Source organism: Oreochromis niloticus, linkage group LG6 (genome assembly GCF_001858045.2).
Source record: "Oreochromis niloticus isolate F11D_XX linkage group LG6, O_niloticus_UMD_NMBU, whole genome shotgun sequence".
NCBI lineage: Eukaryota > Metazoa > Chordata > Actinopteri > Cichliformes > Cichlidae > Oreochromis > Oreochromis niloticus.
Genome location: NC_031971.2, coordinates 1,949,573 through 1,975,397, shown reverse-complemented (window position 1 = coordinate 1,975,397; position 25,825 = coordinate 1,949,573). Strand labels below are relative to the sequence as shown.

The 25,825-nt window shown below is 44.5% G+C and overlaps 2 protein-coding genes across 7 annotated transcripts in view; one reads left to right on the top strand and one right to left on the bottom strand.

The window, feature by feature from the left end:
- The window catches only part of glur2a (glutamate receptor subunit 2A), a 123,221-nt gene that overhangs the window by 77,199 nt on the left and 20,197 nt on the right, over nucleotides 1–25,825 (top strand). For 2 of the 6 annotated variants that reach the window (XM_005457612.3, XM_005457610.3), the window contains exons 17-18: nucleotides 17,518–17,632; nucleotides 24,672–24,806. In XM_005457612.3, coding sequence (XP_005457669.1) covers nucleotides 17,518–17,632; nucleotides 24,672–24,806 — 250 coding nt within the window. 6 annotated transcript variants of the gene reach the window in all.
- Nucleotides 11,010–14,931, bottom strand: LOC112847061 (proline-rich protein 36). Its single transcript, XM_025907727.1, has 2 exons — nucleotides 11,810–14,931; nucleotides 11,010–11,767 (listed from the first exon to the last, which is right to left on the bottom strand). Exons 1-2 carry the CDS (start codon nucleotides 14,588–14,590, stop codon nucleotides 11,480–11,482), a joined length of 3,069 nt encoding a protein of 1,022 aa, XP_025763512.1. The 5' UTR covers nucleotides 14,591–14,931; the 3' UTR covers nucleotides 11,010–11,479.

Genomic DNA, 25,825 nt, shown 5'->3' with positions numbered 1-25,825 from the left:
TAACTTGTAGTTCTAAATTGGAAGATTATTGTGATATTGAAATATAAAAATAAAATTATATTTTATTATTTTTCGTCGCTCAAAATAAGCATCACACTCGCGGAAGCCGGTATACCCGCCGAAACGCTGTGCATTTATTGAGACTTTCAACCCCAGATAGGCCAATTATGGATCTTTGGGTCCACATTATGTCAGCAGCTATTCTCCACTGTGAACTATGTTAAAAACAAACACCGCTCACGCCTCACAGATGACAGCTTACAGTCCTGCATAAAGATGAAAGTGACTTTGTACAGCCCCAATTTGCAGATGCTGTGCGCAGAGGTTCAGGAGCAGAAGTCCCATTGTAAACATACCACGGCAGACCCGACGATGTTTCCATGAACATGCTTTTCGGCATCTCTTTATTGACCACTTTTCACACACGGTTGCTGTACGCATACAGCCGGCTGTAGCTTTTCAGCTCACAGCCCAACAACACAACAACATAGAGAGCACAGCGGATGCCGCTCAGGTGAGTCCGACTCCCATGCAGCGGCACTGCAGACTAGTGATGGTAAATTTGATTCTTTTTACTGAATCGAGTTTTAATGAGTCACTCACCAAAGTGAATCGGGTTTTTTGAGTCATTTGATTCACTGAGTCAGTTGACCAGAGAGTGCAAAAAATGTACATTTTCACTCAAACTTAATTTCTTTTCTCTTTTCATGTATATCCTACTGCTAAGATGAGTGATTCTAAAAGAAAACTATTTTATAGAGCAAAAAAGAGCAAAACAATTTCTAAACGGAACATTTATTTTGTTTATTTTTATTTTATTAGTATTTTCCTTAAATGTGTCAAATATATATTTTCTCATCTAAATGTCCACTGAGCTGTGAGCCAGGGGGCGGTAATGCGCCTTAACAATCGTTGCCAACCAAGAAGAAGCTGTGAGCCAGGAGGGAGGGGGTGAGTGAGTGAGTGAGTGATTCGTTCGCTCTATGATTCAGCACAGGAGGGAGGGGGTGAGTGAGTGAGTGAGTGATTCGCTTACGCTTACGATTCAGCACAGGAGGGAGGGGGTGAGCGAGTCCTGAGTGATTCGCTTACGATTCAGCACAGGAGGGAGGGGGTGAGCGAGTCCTGAGTGATTTGCTTACCTACGATTCAGCACAGGAAAGGAGGGGGTGAGTAGCTCAAATGTGCTGTTAGCATGTTAGCAGAGCGATGCTACTGTGAACCGAGGAGCTATTGTCTTGATGTGAGCTTCTACTCAGGGTTTTTTCTTCCAGTTCAAATGTTTTTGTTAAGATACTGGATGTTGTGTTTTTCTCCACAATTTTAATTATAAGCTAGATATGTTGCTGCTAACAGCAACAGGGATGAGTCAGTGAGTCAGTTGGGCTTGTGAATCATGATTCATTCATGAGTCAGTAAAGTGATTCTCGAGTATTGAACGATTCGTTCATGATTCGCGCATCACTACTGCAGACCACGCCCCACCACACACATTAACCAGGTAAAATAAATATTTATGCAGAATTTTGCAAATATTTATTTTTCATTTTTTTGTGTAGCATAGTGATTTTTTTCCAATTATTTTTTAAAATTCAGGTCAAGGCTCCGCTACGTTCCAAAAGCCCAAAGGCGATATAAGGGTGGCAGCTCACAACAGTTTTTCTTTGCTACATGGATCATTTAAGTTCAGCTTTTAAATTCATTTAAGAGACCTTCAACTGAGTGTTTTTCCTTTTTGTTATATTTCTTTAAGAGTTCAAAATGTGTTAATTACATAAATAAAATGTAATTTTCACTGTAGCATTTCATGGATTTCATAAAGGCATAAAGGTAACAAAAACAATATATACAGTGTTATCTTCATTTTAGATGTCAAAAAGTATTTGCGGCTCCCAGTGTTTTCTTTTGCGTGGAAACCGGGTCCAAGTGGCTCTTTGGATGTTAAAGGTTGCTGACCCCTGGCCTACACAGTAAACTTAGCAGCCAGCCCAAAGATATGTAGTGCTGGATTAATAGGGGATTCTAAATTAGGGGTATTGACATGAAATTGTCATGTCTGCGAAGGCAGATGGCGTGGAGTGGAGAGAAAGTGGACCCAAGTGCGGACCATGGAGACAGAGTGATGATATTAATAAAAAGGGAGTCTTTATTAAGGGCTGCACAACAAATTACAAACAAAAGGCAGAAAGGGAACTAACAAAACCTAAACTGGGAAATCTAAACACAAAACACTACATTAAACCTCAAAGTGGAACTCAAAACCTGGAACCTGGAAACACAGAGGGAGAGAAGCAGACGAACCAACAACAAACAGAGGAAAACACACACTTTAGCTGTGTCCCAAAACGTAGGCTGCATCCTTCGGAGGCCGCATTTGAAGGCCAATTACGTCACAGCCAGGCGATGAAGGCTGTCCCAATTCGTCGACTCCTTCAAATGCGGCCAACAAATGCGTCCTTCATTTCCCCGAATTTGAAGGATGGGTCGGGTGTGTCCTCTGTGGCCCACCATATCCCAGAATTCATAGCGCGGCCCAGCCAATTCCAGTTTCCAACAATGGGGGCCGCAACTAAGTTTTAATATTACTCTTATTAGTCTTTCTGGGTCACAAAATAAACTTTTAACATATTTTCAGGCGAGAAAGTAGCCGTGTAAACTTCAAATATCTGCTTGGTTTATCAAGACATCGCATATTTGCAAAAGTGCTCCGACGTTTTCGGAGACGTCTGTTACCCACCCGCTCGATAGCTAGCCGGGGGTTTCAAGGTCACTCAAGCCGGTGAGAGTAGCGGACTCCCGGCTTCATCGTTTTCAGACCCCCGCTGTCTTTCGCTACTCAGGTTAAACATGATATATAAGTCATTCGGATAACTTAAAAATGTAATTGTTTGGCTTTTTTTGGTGTTTTATTTGTCCCGGATAAATCAGTTTGGCTGTGATTAAAGTTATTAGATTAGATTAGATTAAATAAAACTTTATTAATCCATCGGGTGCGTTCCTCCGCGATTTTCACACAGCTGGATAAATGTCAAACAGAAAAATGATTAAACAGAAGTGTGAGACGGTGGAGAATTTACGCCAGTGTCCTGTTATATTTTAAATAGGAAGGAGCAGATGGCTGAGTTTATTAAACTCCACCGAGACAGCGGTGACGCAAATCTGAAGGCTAGACTGTCCCATTTCACAGCCTCGCACTTCCGGCCTTCTCAGTCTTTGAAGGACCCGGCCCACGTAGACCGCGAAGGCCGGGTTCTCCGAAGGATGCGGCCTACGTTTTGGGACACATCTAATATATGCACCGAGGGTAACGAGGGTCCTTATCAAAACTGTCTTTCCAGTTTCTAGGCTGTTACAGCATTGTTGGCCTCGTACTCATATGACACCCAATGGCCTTTTAATCCACTGCCTCATTTCCACAAAGAAAAAAAGTTAACTATGTGAAATGTAAGTAAAAACAATACAGGGAGCTACAAAACCATTTAAAACACTAACTTTATTTGAAAATGATACAAAAGCAGCAAATTACAGTTTGAAACCTAAATGTATTTGTTTCTGAGTCATGTAAGCCGATCCCCAGACTCTGTTTTCTGTATGAAAGATGTCTTGGTGGGATATAATTATAAGATATTCTTGTTCCACCACGACATTATGAAAAATTGTCTTCTATAAAATTACTTTTTTAAATCTACCAAACAAGTGTTTGTAAACTGAGGGCAATGAAACACAACTAAGGAACACAGCAAAACAGGTGAGACTAACAAGTAAGTGGATGTAAAACTAAATACAAAACACAGGAGACAAATGACTACCAAAATAACACTAAAAATGCAGGGGAGCACTGAGGAAATAAATAAACAGTAATAACAGGGAATATAGCTAGAACACAAGAGGAACAGAATACTAGTGAAAACAAAAGAAACCAGATTTATACAATAAACATAACTAAACTGAAGACAAATAAAACCTCATTTCCAAAGAATTGTGACACAGTGCACAAGTAGTAAGAGGCTTTATTGATTTTCTGTAAGCCTTCATTCAGTGATTTGGCTGCAGCACCTGTGTTGCTTTCAACCTTTAACATGTGTTTAAGCTCTTCTTGCTATATTATTATTAATATTATGGTTTGTTCTTCATTTGTCCATTTTCTGCCGGTTGCCTGAGTCCAGACCTCTCTTTCCCAGTCCAAGTCACTTCCTTTAACTCTTCTGGGGGAACATTGTGGTGTTCCCAGTCCTGCTGAGACACAGTTTTTTTTAGTTTGTCCTCAATCTATGCTGAAGCTGCCAATATACCCTTCCCATTGGTCACTTCGCTCACTGCTGTGCCGTCATCACACAGATGTAGCCATTTATACCCTGTTAAAGCACAAGAAGCCACTGCAGTATTCTCCTAAGCAATCGTACACTTCAATCCAGCTCTGGCGGCTGTGGTGCAACGCGTCAAGTTAGAAAAGTCAAGAAGTGCACGACTGACTGATGCGCCAAAAAGATTGACTCAGGTTGTGATTTGAAAATTGTCACATGACACCCATAAAACACACAGCAAGCATAAAAATACCCTTAGGCTTCCTCCCAGTTAGCTGCACAGTAAACACCTTAACTATGAGGCACACAGTAGGCAGTCTAGTCAGTTGCCAAGCTCACCTCAGCTTTCTTTCAGTGTTGAGGAGTAGAACGACTACTCTAAGGCCCTCCTTGATTACTGAGCTCCTCATGCTCATCCAAAGGGAGACCCCAGACACCCTCTGGAGGAAGCTCATTTCCTCTGTTCACATCCACAGTCTCATTTTTCTGATTACTATCCAGAGCTCATGGTCTTGTGAGGGTAGGGATGCAAATTGACTGCTAAATTAACAGCTGTATTTGTGCTGAGATCCACTAAAAAAGAAGAGAGACCTTTATCCACATTACTGCAGAACCTGCACCAAGCGAAACACAAAGAGTTTTTTTTAAACTATCTTTATGACTTCAACTATCCTTCTGTACAAAAGGTTTGTTGGTCAGGTCACAGAGATCCTATTCATTGAACTGCCTAACTAGGTTCTCAGTTCAGATCAGCAGAACTTTATCATCAGATACCAGCTAATTTAACATCAGAAACAACAGTCACATTGAGGCGCTTTATATTGTAAGGTAGACCCTACAATAATACAATATGCTTCAGCTTCAACTACTCCAAGAGCTGGGCTCTGCTTAGTACCTGTCTACAGCATCCGACAAGCTAGCCAAGCTCAGGAGACTCCTTCAGCCTGTTGGCTCCCTTTTGGCTACCTGGTGGCCACAGCCCCATAGTTACCTCAGCAATGGAGATGCACAACAGGGTCCATTCAGACTCAGTTTCTCCAGAAATTGAAGGTCTCCTGCACTGGGGAGATCAGAGTGAGGTTCCCAGCACACCCTCACTTTATATGTGGATACACCAGTCCTGTCTGGCATCCTCCCCTCCCACCTGTTCCATTCACCACCAGGTGAATGAATCTTTTCACCCAAATGTCCAAGATATGACAGCAGGTCGAATGATACAATTGCAAAATCAATCAATCACTTGCAACTGATGGTATCCTGGTTCCAACTCTTATTACAAACATGGTTTTATTCGGTCATAATGTTCATTATGAACAACCTGTGAACCTAGAAGTTTTGTGAGAGAACACCACTCAGGTTCAGATCAATGTGTTGGCTTGGCTGTTCCTCCCAGTCACGCCATGACAGTTTATATGTCACTTTCCTGCCAGCACATTTGTCTGTTTTGGCCACATGCTCCACAAACGGACTCTTTCATAATCCCTCGTCTACTAATTGGAAAGTTGGTGGTTTCTTTCCCCGACTCCTCCAGCCTGCATGTTAAAGTATCCTTGGGCAACATTCTGAACCACTGTGAGTTGCTTACAATGCATCTATCGGAATGTAAGTGCATAAATGTTAGGTTCAAAAAGTACTTATATTACTGTGTGTGTGAATAGGTGAATGAAGCTTGTAGTTAGAAAGCCCTTTGAGTGCTCAAATTATGTAGGAAAGGACTATATAACGTGGGTGGGAATTACTGAAGTGCAAATACTTTGTTACTGTACATACGTAGAATTTTTAATTATCTGCACTTTACTTTCTACGCCTTACATGTTCAAAGCAGGCTCATTACTTTTTGTTAAACACATTTAATAGAAATTATTATTGCACGTCACTGTAGGCCATCAAACATCAAACCGACTTGAGTCTAAATAGCAAACACATGCAACACAATCCTCTTCATGTATTAATCACCAGGGGATATCACATAAAAAGATGTGAAAGAGATAAAACCGTGTGCCATAGTCAAGTGTTAATATGGGCAGTACAGAAAAGGAGCAAGCATAAAGGGATTACTTTTTTTAAATGCTATATTTCTATCAGCTTAACAGACATCAGGAAACACACAAACTGTTGCTGTGAGTGCAGTTTGCAGCACACTGTGTTAGTAGCTAAAGGTCCATCCACTGTATTTCACAGAAAGAAAATAGAAAGAGAACTTGAGACAGTGATGGAGATTTTTTTTTAAACCCACTCTTAATCTAGATCTTGTTTTAACATATGGCATAGAAACTGAACATTGTCAACAAATGTGACAACAACAGTAAACCAACAGAGGCGGTGGTTTACGACACCAACTGTCTGCCATCTATAATCCAGTTTTGAGTTCCCTCCCCAGACGCCTTAACGCCCACTCACATCCTGGGCCATCTGACCTCAGGAATTCACATGACAAGGTGGGGCCAGGTTTCACAATGGGCTCACCCGAAACCCTGGCTGATTAGGTCCCACACCCGCTTTCACACCTTGGCGCATGTGATTAGAGGATCACCAGGGGGTCCTTTGTCCCTCATTGGGGGGATACTCCCACTGGGTTTAAATCTGGGACTCTCGGCCATTTGACCTTAGAACTGAAGAAGCTTCTCGGATGAGAGGTGAAACGTCTTCAAGCAACTTAAAGAAGTCCAGACGCTTTTCTTTGCAAACTCCTTTGACAACATTTAACAGTATTTCCTGAAAACCCTCTCGTCTGATCATTTCCTGATAACATTTACATTTACAATAATTGATTACACAGCAGTGGAGAGAAAACTTTATCACAGTAGATGTCTTTGTGAAAGCGCTGTAACTAAGTTTAAGAATATAATCTACCCACTGTTAGCATCTTCAATGCCCTGTACCAACACAGAGCAGAGCAGCTATCTGAACGCTACCCCAACAGAGGTCGATTATCTTGTTAATAATTTTGCCTCCTCACTACGTACGACTCTGGATACTGTAGCTCCTGTGAAAAATAGAGCCTCAAATCAGAAGTATTTGACTCCGTGGTATATTTATCAAACACTTAGCCTAAAGCAGATAACTCGTAAGCTGGAGAGGAAATGGTGTGTCACAAATTTAGAAGATCATCATTTAGCCTGGAGAAATAGTTTGTTGCTTTATAACAACATCTTATTATTCATCACTGACTGCGTAAAATAGAATAACCATAGGTTTCTCATTAGTTCCAGAATTGAATTCAAAATCCTGCTCCTCACATACAAGGTCTGTAATAATCAGGCCCCATCTTATCTTAATGACCTTGTAGTACCATATCACCCCATTATAGCACTTCACTCTCACACTGCAGTCTTACTTGTTGTTCCTCGAGTATTTAAAAGTAGAATGGGAGGCAGAGCCTTCAGTTTTCAGGCCCCTCTTCTGTGGAACCAGCTTCCAGTTTGGATTTGGGAAAAAGACGCTATCTCTACTTTTAGGATTAGACTTAAAACTTTCCTATTTGCTTAAGAATATAAATATTATGCTCCAATAGTTGTAGGCTGCTGGGGGATTTCCATGATGCACTGAGTTTCTTTTCTATCTCAGTGAGTATTATTAGACCTCTGCATTGAATCATACTTGTTATTGATCTCTGCATCTCTTCCACAGCATGTCTTCTATCCTGTCTTCCTTCTCTCACCACAACCGGTCGCAGCAGATGGCCCCGCCCCTCCCTAAGCCTGGTTCTTTCGGAGGTTTCTTCCTGTTAAAAGGGAGTTTTTCCTTCCCACTGTCGCCAAAGTGCTTCCACATAGGGGGTCATATGACTGTTGGGTTTTTCCTCTGTATATATTATTTTTACAATATAAAGCGCCTTGAGGTGACTGTTATTGTGATTTGGTGCTGTATAAATATAATTGAATTGAACTGAGTATTTCATCTTTTACTGCAGTCATTTTTAACACTCGTATCCGCACTTCTACTTAAGTACAGAATGTCTGTGCGTTTACCACCTCTGCTAAGTATTTCTATACTTAGCAGACTGAAGGAAAATTTCACCGCTATTGTTTGTTTAGATCATGGCTAATTGGAACAAAGAAATCCCAATGAGGATATGGACCTTAAAAAACATTTATGTAACTATATGTAAGGAAAGAGGACTTGAGTATTAGCCAACAGTTGCTAGTTGCTAAGGACTAGGATTTAACATGCTGGACTTGTAAGTCAAAACAATGAATTTAGAGATCTTTATAAGGTTTTGAGTTTGGTGTTGAGTGTTAGGATCAATACATTTCTTTTTTTTTTTAATGAATGCTAAACTTTGCTTAATGGAGCTTTACAGCTTTATTGGATGACTGTTGTCACTGTATACATCATGGTAGAACCAGAGACACACATTTCATTTCCACAGTTCTATGAAAAAGCCTTGATTTGAGCTACATACTGAATTACTTGCTGTATTGCATGGTCTCTGCTCCAGGCATGGGCATACAGATTTTTTTTTTTTTCTCAAAGATATTTTTATTGAGTTGAAGCAACAAAGAAAAGCAAATACACGCAGAATTGTCAAACACCAAACAAGCAAGTTTCACAGTGACTGTTTGAACTGAAATATTAGAATACAGATTAATGACACACTCACATGTCTTATAATTGCTTCCATCAGTTTATCCCCTACCCACACCACTTAGAACCCCTATCCCTCAGGCCAGGTAGGAAAAAAACCAAACAAACAAAGCAAGAAAAAAGAAACAAACAAACAAAAACAACATCGCAGATACAACAAAAACAAAATAAGATAAACACACAAATGACTAACAATAAATAAATAAATAAGTAAATAAATAAAAAGAAGAAGAAGGGGGGAGGATTTACTGAGTAATGCTGTAAGTCGGGTTCGTAACCTGGAGGCTGGAAAAGTATTTCAGGAATTGCCCCCACACCTTGTAAAACTTATCGCTGTTGTTACTAATCGCATACCGGATCTTTTCAAGGCTCAGATAGCACATAAGGTCCCTCAGCCATTGAGCCTGGGTGGGCAAAGGGGCACCCCTCCATCTTAGTAGGATTGCACGTCTAGCTACAAGGGAGGCGAAGGAGAGCATGCAACGCTGTGACGAGGTCAACCGTGCATCAGCCTCTCCAGTGGTGCCAAAAAGCGCAACTAATGGATCAGGATCCATATGGTGTCCAATAATTAGGGATAAGGTTTGAAATATATCTCTCCAGAATCCTTCGAGGCTAGGGCACGTCCAGAACATATGAATAAGGGAAGCCTCCGCACTCCCACACTTATCACAAGTGGGGTCAACGTTCGGATACATACGGGATAGTTTGACTTTGGAGAGATGGAACCTATGCACAACCTTAAATTGTAAAAGACAGTGGCGGGCACATAGGGACGTGGAGTTAACTAACTTGAGTATTAAGTCCCATGTATCCATAGACAAGGACTGATTTGGGCATACAGATTTTCTTTCACTTTTGTCACCATTAGAGATTACCAATGGTAAGTCACTGTAGGGCTCTGTTCAGAAACAAAATGAAGTTACACAAAGCATCAAACTTAAAATATATGAATGGCAATACTGACAAATAAGTGATTATATTATTAGGTGTCTACAACTGATCAAATCTAAACTGAAATGAGCCCAGGCCTGGCTCTAAATAACATTTTACATCATATAACAAACAAAATATTTAAAAAATGTTAAAAAAACAAAACAAAACATTTACGTTAATCCTTATATGATATGACTCCAAGACTTCTTTGCACTCTGAACTGTCATTGAGCACAGCTCAGATGGGACCTCCCTGTTGCCTCAGTCCCTGACTGCCGCCTGACACGAGCTGCACCTGACCCCTTTGATGCCTACTGCAGATGGCAAGCACACAAGAGAACACGCCCATGTTATCTCTTCGGGTTGCCACGGCCACCAGGCATTCTCCTTTAAGTTCCCTCCCCAGGTCTGCTGGGGTGTGTGAGACTGTGCAAAATAACTTGTTTTTCCCTTAAAAACTATTCTCAAAGTATTTTCCCTTAAGGTGGTTTTTCTGTAACATGCAATAGGATCGTAGCTCAAGTTCTAAATCAGTAACACCTTGTCCAATGACGCTGTCACTTCCATTAGTACAAAAGATAAATTATGGATCAAGTGATATTCTTTATATTAGACCTGTCAGGTTAATTGATTATTTGAGATATATTTTAATTAGTGTTTACTGGTTCAGTATCTTGCCAAAGGACGTTTTGATATGCTGACTGGAAATGCCAGGGTGCAAACAACCTACCTCGGAATTACCAGATTTACCAGATGACCTTTTCTTCCTCTTAGCTATAGCTGCTTATGCTCTTGGCTTTATTCCTCTTCTGCCTCATCACTTGCACAAATGGATGAGGACCCAAACGCAAACTCACGGGAAAACAGGACTGAACTCAAAATACAGCTTTATTGCTGACAAAAGATAATAGCGATACAAAATAACATGAAACTAAACTGGGAAGTACTAAGGTAACTGACTTACGAGGAAACACACGGAGGGGCACACAGTCATGAGGGACAACGCAACACAGAACTGAGGGAGACGCAGACCTAAATACACAGAGGGTTAACGAGGGAAGTGGGAGCACACGAGGAACACAGGTGACACTGATAATCATAACAAGACAAGGCAGGAGTAAACGCAACACTGACGGGAGACTGTCAAAGTAAAACAGGAAGTACAGAGGTTCAGACAGGAGGAGAGAGAGCACGGGGAGAGCACAGACATAATGGTCTGGGGAAAACATGGAATAAAACACAAGGAGAGATGAGGGCTCACAGATACACAGAGGGGCACACAGGGGGTAAGAGTCACAGGGGGGGAAACACATAAGGAACAACGTAACAGGGCAGGAACCATGGCCTAAATACAGAACAACATACCAAAAATACAAGAGAACCAAGAATGCTGGGCCAACATGGCCCAGGATCATGACATCACCCCCCCCTCAAGGGCTAATTCCCCAAAACACCAGAAAAACACCAGAAAAACAGAAAACAACCCACCCAGGGCGGGAGGCGGGGGACCAGGACGGCGGGACCGAAACCAAACGAAATTCAAGGAGCACGACACCAAAAACTGAGGTCACAAATACACAAGAACAGTTCAGAGCAGGGAAGCAATGTCCAGAAGGAACAGAAGGTCGACCCGGGAGGCGACCGCACAAAAGTTCAGCTCGGCTGTTCCGGGGGCCGGCCACGTGAAAAGTGGCGGCGGCGGCAGAGCGGGTCCGGAGGCCGGCCGCGTGGAAGGCGGCGGCAGAGCGGGTCCGGAGGCCGGCCGCGTGGAAGACGGCGGCGGCTCTCAAGCGTCGGGCGTACTGGTCGAGGCTTGGTGGGCACAGGACCAGGCGAGGGTGAAGCTGAAGCAGAGGCTGGACCAGGCGACGGTGAATTGGACCCTCCAGTGGAGACGAGGACCGGCTGGAGAGGTTCTCCTGAACCCCCAGCGGAGACGAGGAGCGGCTGGCCGGGCTGACCAGAGCTGCCAGCGGAGACGAGGAGCGGCTGGAGGGGTTCTCCTGAACCCCCAGCGGAGACGAGGAGCGGCTGGAGGGGTTCTCTTGAACCCCCAGCGGAGACCAGGGATGGCTGGAGCGGTTCTCCTGAACCGCCAGCGAGAAGAGATGCAGAGCCAGCAGGTGCGGAGACCTCTGGCTCAGTGGACGCTAACTGTAGCTGCACAGGGCACACAGTCGGCTTGGGATGCAACGGCTGGGGCTGTGCGGGGCAAACAGTCTGTCCAAGATGTGTCAGCACCACGCAGTCCTCAGCTGGCTGAGTGGGCTCACAAGAGCTTCTAGCAGAGGATGGCAGTAACTGAACGGGTTGCAGAGCTACTAACTGAGCTGGTGACAGAGTTAATGACAGAGCGGATAATGACTGAGCTGATAACTGAACAGGCAATGGTGCGAGAAACTGAGGTGGTAACAGAGCGGATGACTGAGCAGGTGACAAAACAGGAAACTGTGCTAATAACTGAGCTAATGACTGCGCTATGGACAAAAGTGCAAGTTGTAGTGGTGGTTGTGACAATGGCTGTAACGTCGGTGGATCAGCAGGTAGTTGAACTGGTGACTGAGCAGGTGTCTGACTCTTGGCTGCTCTCCTCTGGGGAACAGGAACGGGTGCAGGGCCTGGCCGAACACCAGCCATCCCCACCCGAGGAACAGATACGGGTGCAGGGACGAACTGGGCTCTTGCAGCCTTAACCCTGGGAGCCGGCGTAGGTGCAGGAGCTAGCTGGACCTCTGCTGCTCCCACCCAAGGAACTGAGACGGGTGCAGGAGTCGGCAGGGTCACAGCTGACCTCACCCGGGGAGCCGGAACAGGTGCAGGCAACGGCTGGGTGTCCATCAACCCCACCCGAGGAGCAGGTACGGGTGCCGGGATGAATGGAGCCTCTACCAGGCTGGAGACAGAAGCAGGGACCAGCTGGACCTCAGCCACCCTCACCCGAGGAACTGATATGGGTGCAAGGGGAAGCTGGGCCCACGCTGCCCTGGGTACAGGAACCGGAGTTGGAGAGCTGAGCCCAGGAGCCGTAACAGGCATTGGGAAAACCAAGTTCGTGGAGCCAAACACAGTTTCAGCAAACAGAGACCTATGGCAGGCCGGTTTTAGCAACTCAGCTGTTCTTAAGCTGTCCATGTTAGAAGCAGCAGTCTTTAAAACAGTCATTGTACAGAAGGATCCGGGCTTAACAAACCTAGAGTCTGTAATTCTTGGCTCAGAAGGTGCGGTTACAGAAATAGAAGCATTCTCATAGACTGTTTCTAAATACGCTGGTTGGTGAGCAGCATAGTCCAGGAGTGAAGGAACACCATCCACAGTCTCATACTCAGCAGGTTCAGGAGTAGGGGCGTTAACACAGGTAGTGTCTGAAGTTACTGGGTGCGAAGCTAACTCTGGGCTACTCAGTCTGAGCTCCCCTAGCAGTTTACTCATGACAGATGGGAACTTGTTTCCCTTAAACTTAACAACAGTGATTGAATGCACAGTCTTAGCGTTTTCAAAACCTGAGTTGCCAGACTTCGCATCAGCCATTGTTAACTCGAGGGGAGCAACATTGTTTATCCCTGGAGAAACAGTTTCAGAGCTAACAGACAAGGCAGGAAAATCTAAATGTGTCAGAGGGTCAAAAGCAACCTGAAGAACAGAAAGCGCAGCCTTTGAAGGTTGGAAGACACACAGTTCATTTTCCAGGGGGTCCCTTCCGGTTTCAGCAGGAAGAGGACCCTCAGGACTGTTTGTTTTAATATGTAGTTCACAGGTATGCAACTCAAAAATAGTCGTTTGATTATCTAAGGCGAGATTATCAGTCTGTGTGTTAATTACTGCTGACCTGGGAGGAGCAAAGGAAAAACAGTCATTCTCAAACATGGGCGTGAGGGTAGGTAATGCAGGCTCTGGATTAACTGACCCAGATTTACCAGACACTGAATTAACGGCCTCTGGGATGACACGCACAGAATCTATAGTGTCAGAATTATTTAATTCAGCCTGAACAGCAGTCTCTAGGGGGACAATGAACTCAGTCTCATGCTTAATAGGTGCAGAGGTGGACTTAGACACATTATGAAGCTTGGAAACACAGTCATTTACAAACTTACTATTCCTCTCTGAGTTACAGACATGGAAAACTGCGGGCTCAGGAATAGAATATTGTCCGAGTCGGTCCGACTCGGAAGTGGCATGGAAGGAACAGTCAGATTCACTCACCACCGGAGTTTGCTCAGTAACTTTAGGGTGGCGACGGCGTGAGCGTCGTTTTTTCCTGGGAACTGTGCCGAGAGATCCCGGGGCTGTAGACGCAGGCACCTCTGAGACGTCGGCTGACTGAGCCGATGACGGGCCGAGCTGCGTCGAAGAGACAGGGAGCTTGTGCAGCTCCGAGCGTGGAAGTCCCAGGAAGAGCGCAAAGGACTGTAGCGGAGATAGGCTGCTTGTTGGAGGCACGAAATCTCTCTTCGGCCGCCGAGTAACCTTCTTCTTTGCACGGGACGTGGGCGGCGATTGGGGAGGTGAACCGGAAGTTGAGAAGGCCGGAGGAGTTGTGGCAGGCGATAGGCTGAATCCTCCGACTCTTATCACCGGGGGACGAGATGGGGAAAAGGCAGTAGCGTTTGCAGTTTGGAGGCTGCGCGGCCCACCTAGAGCCAATCGAGTCCCATAAAAGGCAGACTCGCGCTCCCGGGCATGCCGAGCCTCCTGCCTTCTCCTCTCGTTAGGGAAGGCGGAGTCTGTACGCTGCCGATTCCGTAGGGAGTTTGCTGGGTCCATTACTGGTCGCGTTCTTCTGTCATGGTTAGGCTGTGTGTAGGCAGGATGAGGACCCAAACGCAAACTCACGGGAAAACAGGACTGAACTCAAAATACAGCTTTATTGCTGACAAAAGATAATAGCGATACAAAATAACATGAAACTAAACTGGGAAGTACTAAGGTAACTGACTTACGAGGAAACACACGGAGGGGCACACAGTCATGAGGGACAACGCGACACAGAACTGAGGGAGACGCAGACCTAAATACACAGAGGGTTAACGAGGGAAGTGGGAGCACACGAGGAACACAGGTGACACTGATAATCATAACAAGACAAGGCAGGAGTAAACGCAACACTGACGGGAGACTGTCAAAGTAAAACAGGAAGTACAGAGGTTCAGACAGGAGGAGAGAGAGCACAGGGAGAGCACAGACATAATGGGCTGGGGAAAACATGGAATAAAACACAAGGAGAGATGAGGGCTCACAGATACACAGAGGGGCACACAGGGGGTAAGAGTCACAAGGGGGAAAACACATAAGGAACAACGTAACAGGGCAGGAACCATGGCCTAAATACAGAACAACATACCAAAAATACAAGAGAACCAAGAATGCTGGGCCAACATGGCCCAGGATCATGACATCACCCCCCCCCTCAAGGGCTAATTCCCCAAAACACCAGAAAAACACCAGAAAAACAGAAAACAACCCACCCAGGGCGGGAGGCGGGGGACCAGGACGGCGGGACCGAAACCAAACGAAATTCAAGGAGCACGACACCAAAAACTGAGGTCACAAATACACAAGAACAGTTCAGAGCAGGGAAGCAATGTCCAGAAGGAACAGAAGGTCGACCCGGGAGGCGACCACACAAAAGTTCAGCTCGGCTGTTCCGGGGGCCGGCCACGTGAAAAGTGGGGGGGGGAAACACATAAGGAACAACGTAACAGGGCAGGAACCATGGCCTAAATACAGAACAACATACCAAAAATACAAGAGAACCAAGAATGCTGGGCCAACATGGCCCAGGATCATGACACTCCTACTTTATCAGCTGTCTTCAGACATTCTTTCCTCCTCTCCTTGACTGTTGCTTCATAGTTTCTACCAGTACCCTCTTTATTAAAGGTGCTGCTGGTGGCAACCAGTGCCTTGAATGATCTGGTAATGTAATCCAAGATCTATATTTAAAAAAAAAAGGGGGGGGGAATGTTTTTGTATTGAGAGCCTGTACAGTTCCAGTTGGTAGAAAATATTTAACAATGGCTCTACCATTAAATGCAAATATGATTAAAAGGGACTCAAGACCATGCATCAGTATGAGATGACACTGACAACGTGTGTGCAATCAACTCCTAGTCTGGTTATGTGGAACATTATTATAGAGTAGGTACTAGTTTATTATAATAAAGTTATGCTGGTTTAAAATGGATATTTATAATTGGAATTTAAGCAGCTCACAAATCTAAATATATTTCATATCATACCCATAAAGTATTATTGGTAATCTGCAAAGGCATTAACCTAGCCCTTGACATATGTCTTACCAAATTACAGAACCTCTCACTTTCACTTTTCTTAATGCAGAGTTCCAGCTACTCTGAGTTTAAATATGCAATTATTTTTCATTATTGTAACTTTTACAAAAAATTGAAAAAATGACCTAATCATTGCCATTTGCTAGAATCACCCTGAAAGCTATTTCAAGTGTGAATGTTATGTTCAGATTCACAGTTTTTACATAGGTGTAGCTATAGAAATCAAAAAAGTTTGATGAATGATTGCAGTTGTATAAATGGGCAGGATTTGATAGCAGTTTATGAAATAAAAGCAATTTTAAAAGTGCTAAATTCTACACTGGAGGTTTGAGTGACAGTCTATTGATTCTATAGGAGATATCAGGGACACTCTACTTACTTTAATTACAGAGTAATTACAGAGGACAACTCAATTTCTATAAAATGAGCAAAAAGAATAACCAGTACCATTTAGCAATGAGCTGATTAATGTTTTGGACACTGTTTTTCTTATACAAACAATTGAAAAGATATATAATTATGGGTATAAATAAGGGTGATATACATTTATCACCCATGTATCAGCTACAGTTGTGGTTATATTATATACAGACATCATGTGCATAAATGTCATGATAATTTTGGGCTTTAAATCATTTCTTTTAACTGTTTTTTTTTTCAGGGTGGAATGTTTGTACAGCATACATCTTTAGTTACTTAAAAAAAAACAAGAATTGGATGCACAAGTTTACATTTACTTTTTATAATCCACATGGTCAAAGGTTTACATGCGGATTCAGAAATATACAAACACTATCTTAACCCTCTGAAGTCAATAGATGTGATTTAAGAGGACCTGGCAGGAAGACAAAGTCCTGCTCACTCAACTTGTATCAAAAGTGGGGCTCAAGAGACTGATACTTTTAAATCCTAACAGTGCAGTTAAGTGGATTTTAAGCCCCACAACACAAAAATATATTGAAGCCAACAAAATAACCTTGCACACATTCAGTGTTATATTTTCAAGTAATCTTTATAGATATTTGAGATTCAGGTATTTGTTTTAGTTTGATGTATACATATATAAAAGTCCCAAATTACTATGGCATTCATCTCAATGATGAATGTAAACTTTTGACAACTGTATGAGAACCCAAAATCTATCTCTGTGTATCTCTGTTTTATAAAGACAAATATAAATTTGACATACCATACAACATTCTGATTTCCATAAGTGTAGCCACCAAAACACGATATTATATAAATATTACTTCAAGATAACTGTTATGAGAAAATAGATTTTCTTTTATCTCTATTGTGTTTACAGTAATTATTATTATTTACATCCCACTAACATGCATATCAGTAGGAGGACAGACACTGACAAGAGTTGAACTGCTAACAGCCACTGTGTTCATGTAGAAATGCGGTGAACCTGGCGGTGTTAAAGTTGAACGAGCAGGGGCTGCTGGACAAACTGAAAAACAAGTGGTGGTATGACAAGGGAGAATGCGGCAGCGGAGGAGGGGAGAGCAAGGTTAATACACACACACACACATATACACTACAGCACACAAAACACACAGGTGACACTGGGTTATTAAATGTAAAAAGTGTGAAGAAGAAACAGAGTTACAATGCCACATGTGACATCAAACGCTAGTAGCTAGCTGTAACCCCCTACAGAAATTGAAGAACAAAGAAAAACTAATACGCCAGAACTACTACTACTACTAATATAGCAGATATATTAAGAACCAGAACATGTAGCATTGTAGTCTGTAATGCTTCTTTTGCTGATATGTTGCCCCTGTTTGGTTGAGGTCAGGTTCAGAGCACACTTGCAGGCAGATGAGGACTTACAGATCAGGGTCAGGTGACCTCACACCAGATGGTAGCAACAGTGCAGGAGAAGAGCTGTCGATAAAGAGCTTGTGCAACTGCCCAAACTCTATTTATCAATGGCTCTGCCCTGGAGGACTACTGCTACTGAAAAAGCAGATAGTCTTTTCGCTGAGCACATCTCATTCTCTGTCTCCAGGGCCAAGCAGAGAGGCCCTGACAACACAAGATTTTCTTTAAGCAGCTTTGCCAAATTAAACAAGATTATTCCACAGAGTCTTTACAGACTTCCTGTTCATGGTAATGTCTAAATATTTTTTTGTATTTAATATTTGACAATCAACAGACAGTGAACTTGCTAAAAGATGTCTCATACAAAATAAACAAAGCCATTAGACGATCTTTACATTGAAAGTAATCTTTCAAATACTGCAATGAAAGTTTTAATGATGAATAGGTAGTAGCAGATGAGGGACCTGTCTTGGTGGCTAGACCAGAGTTTGAGAACTGCTGCCTCATTAATAACATAAGATAACATTGATAATGATGTTATTTATGTTATTCCCATTGAAGAGTGCCAGTAAACCTTGCCGTATTGAAACTGAATGAGCAAGGGACCCTAGACAAGATGAAAAACAAGTGGTGGTACGATAAAGGAGAATGTGGCTTCAAGGACTCCACAAATAAGGTTAGTTTTATGTCTGTGGGTCAGTTTTCAAACACACTGTCTCTTCACACATTCAATATGCACGGTAAGACTCCACAATAGTTAGTATGGATTACTTGCAACTTTAGGTAATGTCAAGAACAACAACAGTTCAACAATATTCATATGTATAATGCTAACCAAAAAGTGTATTAACAGACCTTTTCTGCCCATTGAGGAAGCAACTATCTCTGAAACAAAATTTATAGGCATCAAGGTAAAAGTAAGTAATAGAAATTCTGTCCATCCCTCCATTCATTTTCTGTGCCTCTTCTGGATCCATGTCATGGGGCTGCAATCTAAGCAAAAGCGCCAAGATCTGTCACTGAGGCTCTACCAGTTTGTTAATCTCCTACTCCACCCTTCCCTCACTTGCAAGACATAAAATACTTGAACTCCTCCACGTGAAGCACCAACTCATTCCTAACCCATAGTGGGCAATCCATCTATTTCCAGCTGAAAATCATGACATCAGACTTGGAGGTACACCCCGATGGACGCTGTCAAATGCCTTTTCAAGTCCATAAAACACATTGTGAAGAAGGACCACAAGTGGACACAGTCTTCAGGTTTATTTTCCCTTTTTATTGCCGTGACACACACAGTTTCTTTGTCATTTTTCTGGCTCAGCACCCATGTGTGCAGCTTTCCAGCTGGAAAAGAGAGCTCATTAACTAAAACGCCACACACACCTGTGCCACAAACCTCCCTGGCACTGCCCCTTGAATTCACTGCACCACCCCTCCACTGCAGCTGAGCCATGGACCGCAGCTGAGCCATGGACCACACCTGAGCCATGGACCACACCTCCACCACACACCTCCACCGCCCAACTGAGGCCAGGGAGCCATTTGGCACTCCTTTTCCTTCCACCTGATGTAGGGTACGGGCCGGTCGACCCCCCTTACCTGCTGGGACAAAACGGCCCCCAGCCCTCTGTTTGAGGCATCAGTATGCAGAAGAAAAAGGACGGAAAAGCTAGGAGTGTGGAGCACTGGCTCCCCACAGAGATATTTTTTCACCTGCACAAACGCCTAGCACAGCCCTGTCCACTGGACCAGATCTGGAGCACCCTTTCGGGTGAGATCAGTCAAAAGGCTGGTCAGGTCCGCAAACCCGGGCACGAACCGGTGGTAGTAACCTGCCAGCCCCAGGAACCGTCTCATGTCTTTTTTTGTCTCGCAACACAGGCAGGATGCAATAGCTGCTGTTTTTTCCACCTGTGGACGCACCTGCCTGCCCCCCATATGGTACCCCAGATACTGTACCTTCCTCTGTCCAACTGCACACTCCTTCGGGTTGGCCGTGAGCCCTGCCTGCCTCAGGGACTCCAGGACCACTGCCACCCGCTGCACATGCTCAGCCCAGGTGTCACTGTAGATGATAACATAATCCAGGTAGGCAGCAACATATGCAGCGTGCAGCTGCAGCACCCGGTCCATGTGATTGGGGCCCCGAACAAGCCGAACGGAATTGTACCGAACTGGTAAAAACCATACAGAGTGGAGAAGGCTAATTTTTTTCCATGGACTCTGCAGATAAGAGAATCTGCGAGTAGCCTTTGGTTAACCCTTTAAACCCTGACCTAATTTACCCTTTAAACCAGGGGTAGGCAACTCCAGGCCTCAAGGGCCGGTGTCCTGCAGGTTTTAGATGTATCCTTGATCTAACACAGCTGATTTAAATGGCTAAATTACCTGCTGAACATGTCTTGAAGTTCTCCAGAGGCCTGGTAATAAACTAATCATTTGATTCAGGTGTGTTGACCCAGGGTGATATCTAAAACCTGCAGGACACCGGCCCTCGAGGCCTGGAGTTGCCCACCCTTGCTAAAAATGCTAACCGTCACCGGTGACGGGTTAGGGTTTAAAGGGTTAAATCCAGTGTCATGAAAAAAACGGCTGTGCCCAACTGGTCTGGGAGCTCATCGACCCAGGGCATAGGATAAGGATCAAAGCGTCACACTTTATTCACCTTGCGATAGTCGACACAGACCCATATAGACCCATCTTTCTTCACTACGGACCAAGTGCTGTGTGATTTTTCTATTACTCCCATTTTTAGCATTTCAGCCAATTCCCTCTGAACAATTTGTCTTTTATGTTCAGGAAGCCTGTAGGGCCGTGAACGCATTGTCATGCCAGGGTGCGTTTCAAAATAATTCTTGATGAGAGACATATAGCCGGGCAGGGGGGAGAACATGTCTGCAAAGCGCTGTTGCAATATCGCAACATCAGCTCTCTGGGCTTGTGTGAGATGGTCGTTGCAATGGAGGAAGGTGGGAATGGTGGAATTTGGCACTTCCCCAACGTATCTCTCTCCCTGACCAGGCTCACCAGAAACGCGGTTTCAGTCTCTCTCCATGCTTTAAGGAGGTTGAGGTGATAAATCTGTGTGGCCCCTCCTCTGTCTAACCGCGAGACCTCATAGTCAACGTCCCCCATTCGCCGTGTGACCACGAAGGGCCCTTGCCACTTGGTGAGTAGTTTAGAGCTAGAAGAAGGGAGTAATACAAGCACTTTGTCTCCCTGGTGAAAATTGCCTGGCCACTCTGTTATACGGGTGCTGCTGACGTTGCTGGACCTTCCTCCCAGCTTTCATTAATTAGGTTGAGCACCCCACGCAGCTTCCTGCCAAACAGTAGTTGAAAGGGAGAAAATCCAATGGTGGCCTGGGGCACCTCCCGCACTGCAAATAACAGAGGGTCTAACCAGTGATCCCAATTGCATTCATCCTCGTGTATGAACTTCCGAATCATGGACTTTAAAGTCTTATTCAGCCATAATTTGTACAGTTCCTTCAGTGTGCGAGACACGAACCACGTGCTCTGGTCAGTCAGTATTTCTTTCGGAATACCGACTCGGGAGATGACCTGAAAAATACAGGTGCCACACTCTTTGGCACTGTTTCTGCATGTTTCTGGCGTTGCATAATGCACTAGAACTAATACAAAGTGATAGCCACGTGCACTCCGGTGAAATGGCCCGATGAGGTCCATGCCAATACGTTCAAATAGGACCTCCAGTAACGGTAGGGGGCACAAAAGCGCTTTTGGTATGGCCGGCTGGTTAACGAGTTGGCATTCCGAACAGGATGTGCACCAGCGGTGCCTGTCCGATAAAATCGGGTCATAATTTGCTCCATAACCATAGGGTTATAGTGAGCTGCCTGGAAAATCATTTCCCGGCGGCTTTGCTGTACCAACAACTGAGTGTGTGTCTCCTCCCTGCGATTGTCATGACTCACTCAATATAGCTATCTTTTAACAATATGAAGCACGGGTAGGTCTGCTCGGCTTCAGCCGGCTCCAGCAATGCCCCGGGACGAACCAGGGTTTGGTGCACAAGGGTCTGCGTACAGCCTGTGTCTACCAAAGCATGGCACATACCCCCTTAAGTCCTTACCGGAATGCTGTACATCCCTCCCAGACCACGGAGGGTGCCGGAGCGCCAGCAACGCGGAACATCTGCTCCACCTCCATCAGTAGGCAATACTGCCTCAGGTGTTCCGGCCGCCCGCATTTCCAGCATTCCTGCCCCGGTGTTTGTGCTGCCCTCCACGGGGAGAAATGGGTTAGTGGGGTGCGGTGTAGGGCACACTCCACCGGAGCAGTTGCCGGAACCCATTGCCTCACTGCTGTCACTGGAGCCTGTGTCCCTGGTGGCTGTCTTGCCCTCTCTGGCCCCTCCGCTCTGGCTGCCAGCAAAAGGGACCACCGCCTCCACACTCACGGACTGGTAGCAATGCACCCACCGCGATGTGTCTGCAGACAGCCCTTTTCCATGAACTGCTCCTGCACTTTCCCTAGCATGTGGGCCCTCTGACTGCCCGGGCTGTAGCCACCTCGCCGCCGCATCATGCAGCTTCCAGGCCCAGGCAAATGGTTGTTCCTCCTCCATCATCTGGCAGGCCTGGAACCGCCGGTGATGGTCCTCCAGGGGGAGGCACAATCTGTCCAACAGGGCCCGGCAGACATCCTCAAAACTGCTCCGTGACACCGGTCAGTTCACCGGTGGCCGCCGTCTGGGCCTCCCCCGACAGCAACGGCAGCAGTCACTGGGCCCACTCTGCTGCAGGCCACTGACACGCCTTTGAAGTGGCCTTGAAGGTCTCCAGGAACACCTGGGGGTCATCTCCCTCCCCCAACTCTTTGCAGCAATACCAACAGTGGACGGGGGCAATGATGCTGCAGCCCCGACCATCCACTCCAGGACCTGCATCTGCCGATCCGCATGCTCCTGCAGTGTTGCCAGTTGCTCCTGGTGCGCCGCCACCTCGGAATTGTTTATTGCCAATCATTCATTGCCAATACAAGATGCCAGAATATGCAGTGGCTGCGCTAGTGGGGTGGCTTGCGGGTCCGACATGGCAACAGGGTTTTCAGCACCACTGTGAAGATGTACCAAAAGTGGACACACTGTCTGGGTTTATTTTCCCTTTTCATTGCTGCGACACACACTACTGACAGTTTCTTTGTCGTTATTCTGGCCCGGCACCCATGGGTGCAGCTTTTCAGCTGCACTCTGACACACCTCTCCACTCTCTGCTCCGGCTTCACTAAAAATCACACAGGAAGAGAGAGCTCATTAATTAAAACACCACATACCTGTGCCACCAACCTCCCAGGCACTGCCCCTTGAGCTCACTGCACCACCCCTCCCTGCAGCTGAGCTATGGACCACACCACACACATGTATTCTGGTTAATTGGGCAAATTCCCATGTCTGCTCCAGGAGAACTGCTCTGATGTTCCACAACCAGAAAGCTAAGAAGTTGATACCCCTTGAAGTTTTACCACAACCACCAGTCCCTTTTCTTAAAAAGAGGAACCATCACTCTAGTTCGCCAATCCAGAGGTACCACCCCAGACCTTCACAGTGTTAAAGAGGCATATCAACCAAGACAGGGCCAAAACGGCAAGAGCCTTGAGGAACACAGAGTGAACAGATTGGTTGTGGTCTCTTGTGGTCTCTCTGGTTGCAGGGCCACAGATCTGGGCCGCAGCCAGCTCACTCAGCGTATTTTACTGCACAACTGATGTGTCCAGCTTCTTCCCCTGCTACCTGATCCAACTGACTACCAGATGCTAAACAGTTACAGGGTCAGCTCCTCTCTTCATCCAAGTGTTTAATACATATAGCTGGTTTTAGAACCTAAGATGTGCAAGCTACGTGATTAGGTGAGCCCAACTCAACCTCATGTACAAGCTCAAGGTCCTTCCCCTTTAAAGAGGTCAGATTCCGTGTCCCTGTAGCCAAATTTGAAATCTGAATTTCAGAACATCAGGGCCTCTACTTTCCCAACACACCAGCCATTACCAGACCTCTATGGCAGGCTCTTTGCGGTCAGGCTCTTGCCCTCGCTCCCCTGTGGAGCTCCAGTAATCCTGTCTCAAGAAAGGTAACTTGGGCCCTTAGTTTTTTAATGGTCATAAGACTGTTCTGAATTGCTCTTAGTCTAGCCTCTCACCCAGGATCCTACCAGGTGCCAAGCGGCCCTAGAAACATAGCTTCCAGGATCACTTGGGCATGCAAACCTCTCCATCATGGTAACGTAAAAAAAATTAAAGGAGGGGGTGACAGATAAAATGTATTTCTGTTATCATTAGTATTGTGAAGCTTGTCCCAGTTCCCGTGATGACCTTTTTGACAGTCCCACCAAGGTTGCAATAATCACTTATTATCTAAGATCCTGGCTTTTTGATTTTCAGTAACTTTAGGCCATAATTATTCAAAATAAAACAAAAAAGACTTGAAATATTTCTTATATGCAGAGACACAGAATGATTAAGGTTGAGGAGGGTATTCTACATGTAAAGTTTTAATGTAAGTCATTTATAGTATATTTAGCTTGACTGATTTAGGTTCAGTTTTAGCCTACTTCTGAGTAGACCTTGCCAGTAAATAAAGTTAATATAAGAGCATGCCTCTGGGGTTTCTGATCATTTTCTTCCTTGTGTGTGTGTGTGTGTGTGTGTGTGTGTGTGTGTGTGTGTGTGTGTGTGTGTGTGTGTGTGTGTGCATACTAGGAGAAGACCAGCGCACTCTCTCTTAGTAATGTAGCAGGAGTCTTCTACATCCTGGTTGGAGGTCTGGGATTAGCCATGATGGTGGCACTGGTCGAGTTTTGCTACAAGAGTCGTGCAGAAGCCAAAAAAATGAAGGTATATGATCTTCATAAGTACAAGCTGAATTTAAATTTGATTCTTAAATAATAATATAACGATATATTAACAATGTAGAAATAAAGTTTAGTGAGGAATCTTACTAAAAACATGATGTGAAACATGATGGAGTAATCCTCCACAAACAGAAAAGGTCTTATGGTTAATGAATTGTGAAAGTGATAACATTTATAGTATATTTAGCGGACAGTGGATTTTACTATCTGATACTAATTCACACTAAATTAATACTAAAAATTAATGAATTTTAATATTAATGAATTAATAGTAAAAAAATGGTTCTGAGTCTTTTAAGTCTTCAAATTTCAAATCTTTTTATTGGTTTTAAAGATTGAAAAACAGCATGACTCACAGAACAATACGATCACAATAACAGGTGCTAAGAGCTATCAGGCTAAAGAAAAATTGATAGAGAGTCCCAGAATTTAAGCCCTATGGGAGTGTCCCCAAGAGGGTCATGGACCCCCTATTGATCCTCTACCGAATCACAAGAGTCAAGTTGTGAAAACGGGTGTAGGTCACAATCAGCCAAGGTTTCGGGTGAACTCATTGTGAAACCTAGCCCCACTTTATCATGAGATTTACTGAGGTCAAATGGCCCAGGCTCTTAAAACATGTTATAATCCTAATTGGGCTTTCATCAAGTCAGCAAAGATGCACAAAAAAGAAGATCCGACACCAACTAGGGACGACCAGAAATGGAACTCTCCACCAATTGCGCTTAGAACTGAAGAAGCTTCTCGGATGAGCGGTGAAACGTATTCAAGGAAACTTTAAAAAGTCCAGACGGTTTTCTTTCCAAGCTCCTTAGACTACGACGACCTGGATGACTGAGAACCTTCACAGACACATTATGTACTATCACTTCCACTACTACTGATATCCATTTAGATTCTTTTCTCTAACTTAAGTACTTTATACAAACCATCAAAGTGTCTATTAGACCCCATTTCTACAAGACAGCTCTAAGAAATCCTACCATTAATTAATGCGTCAGT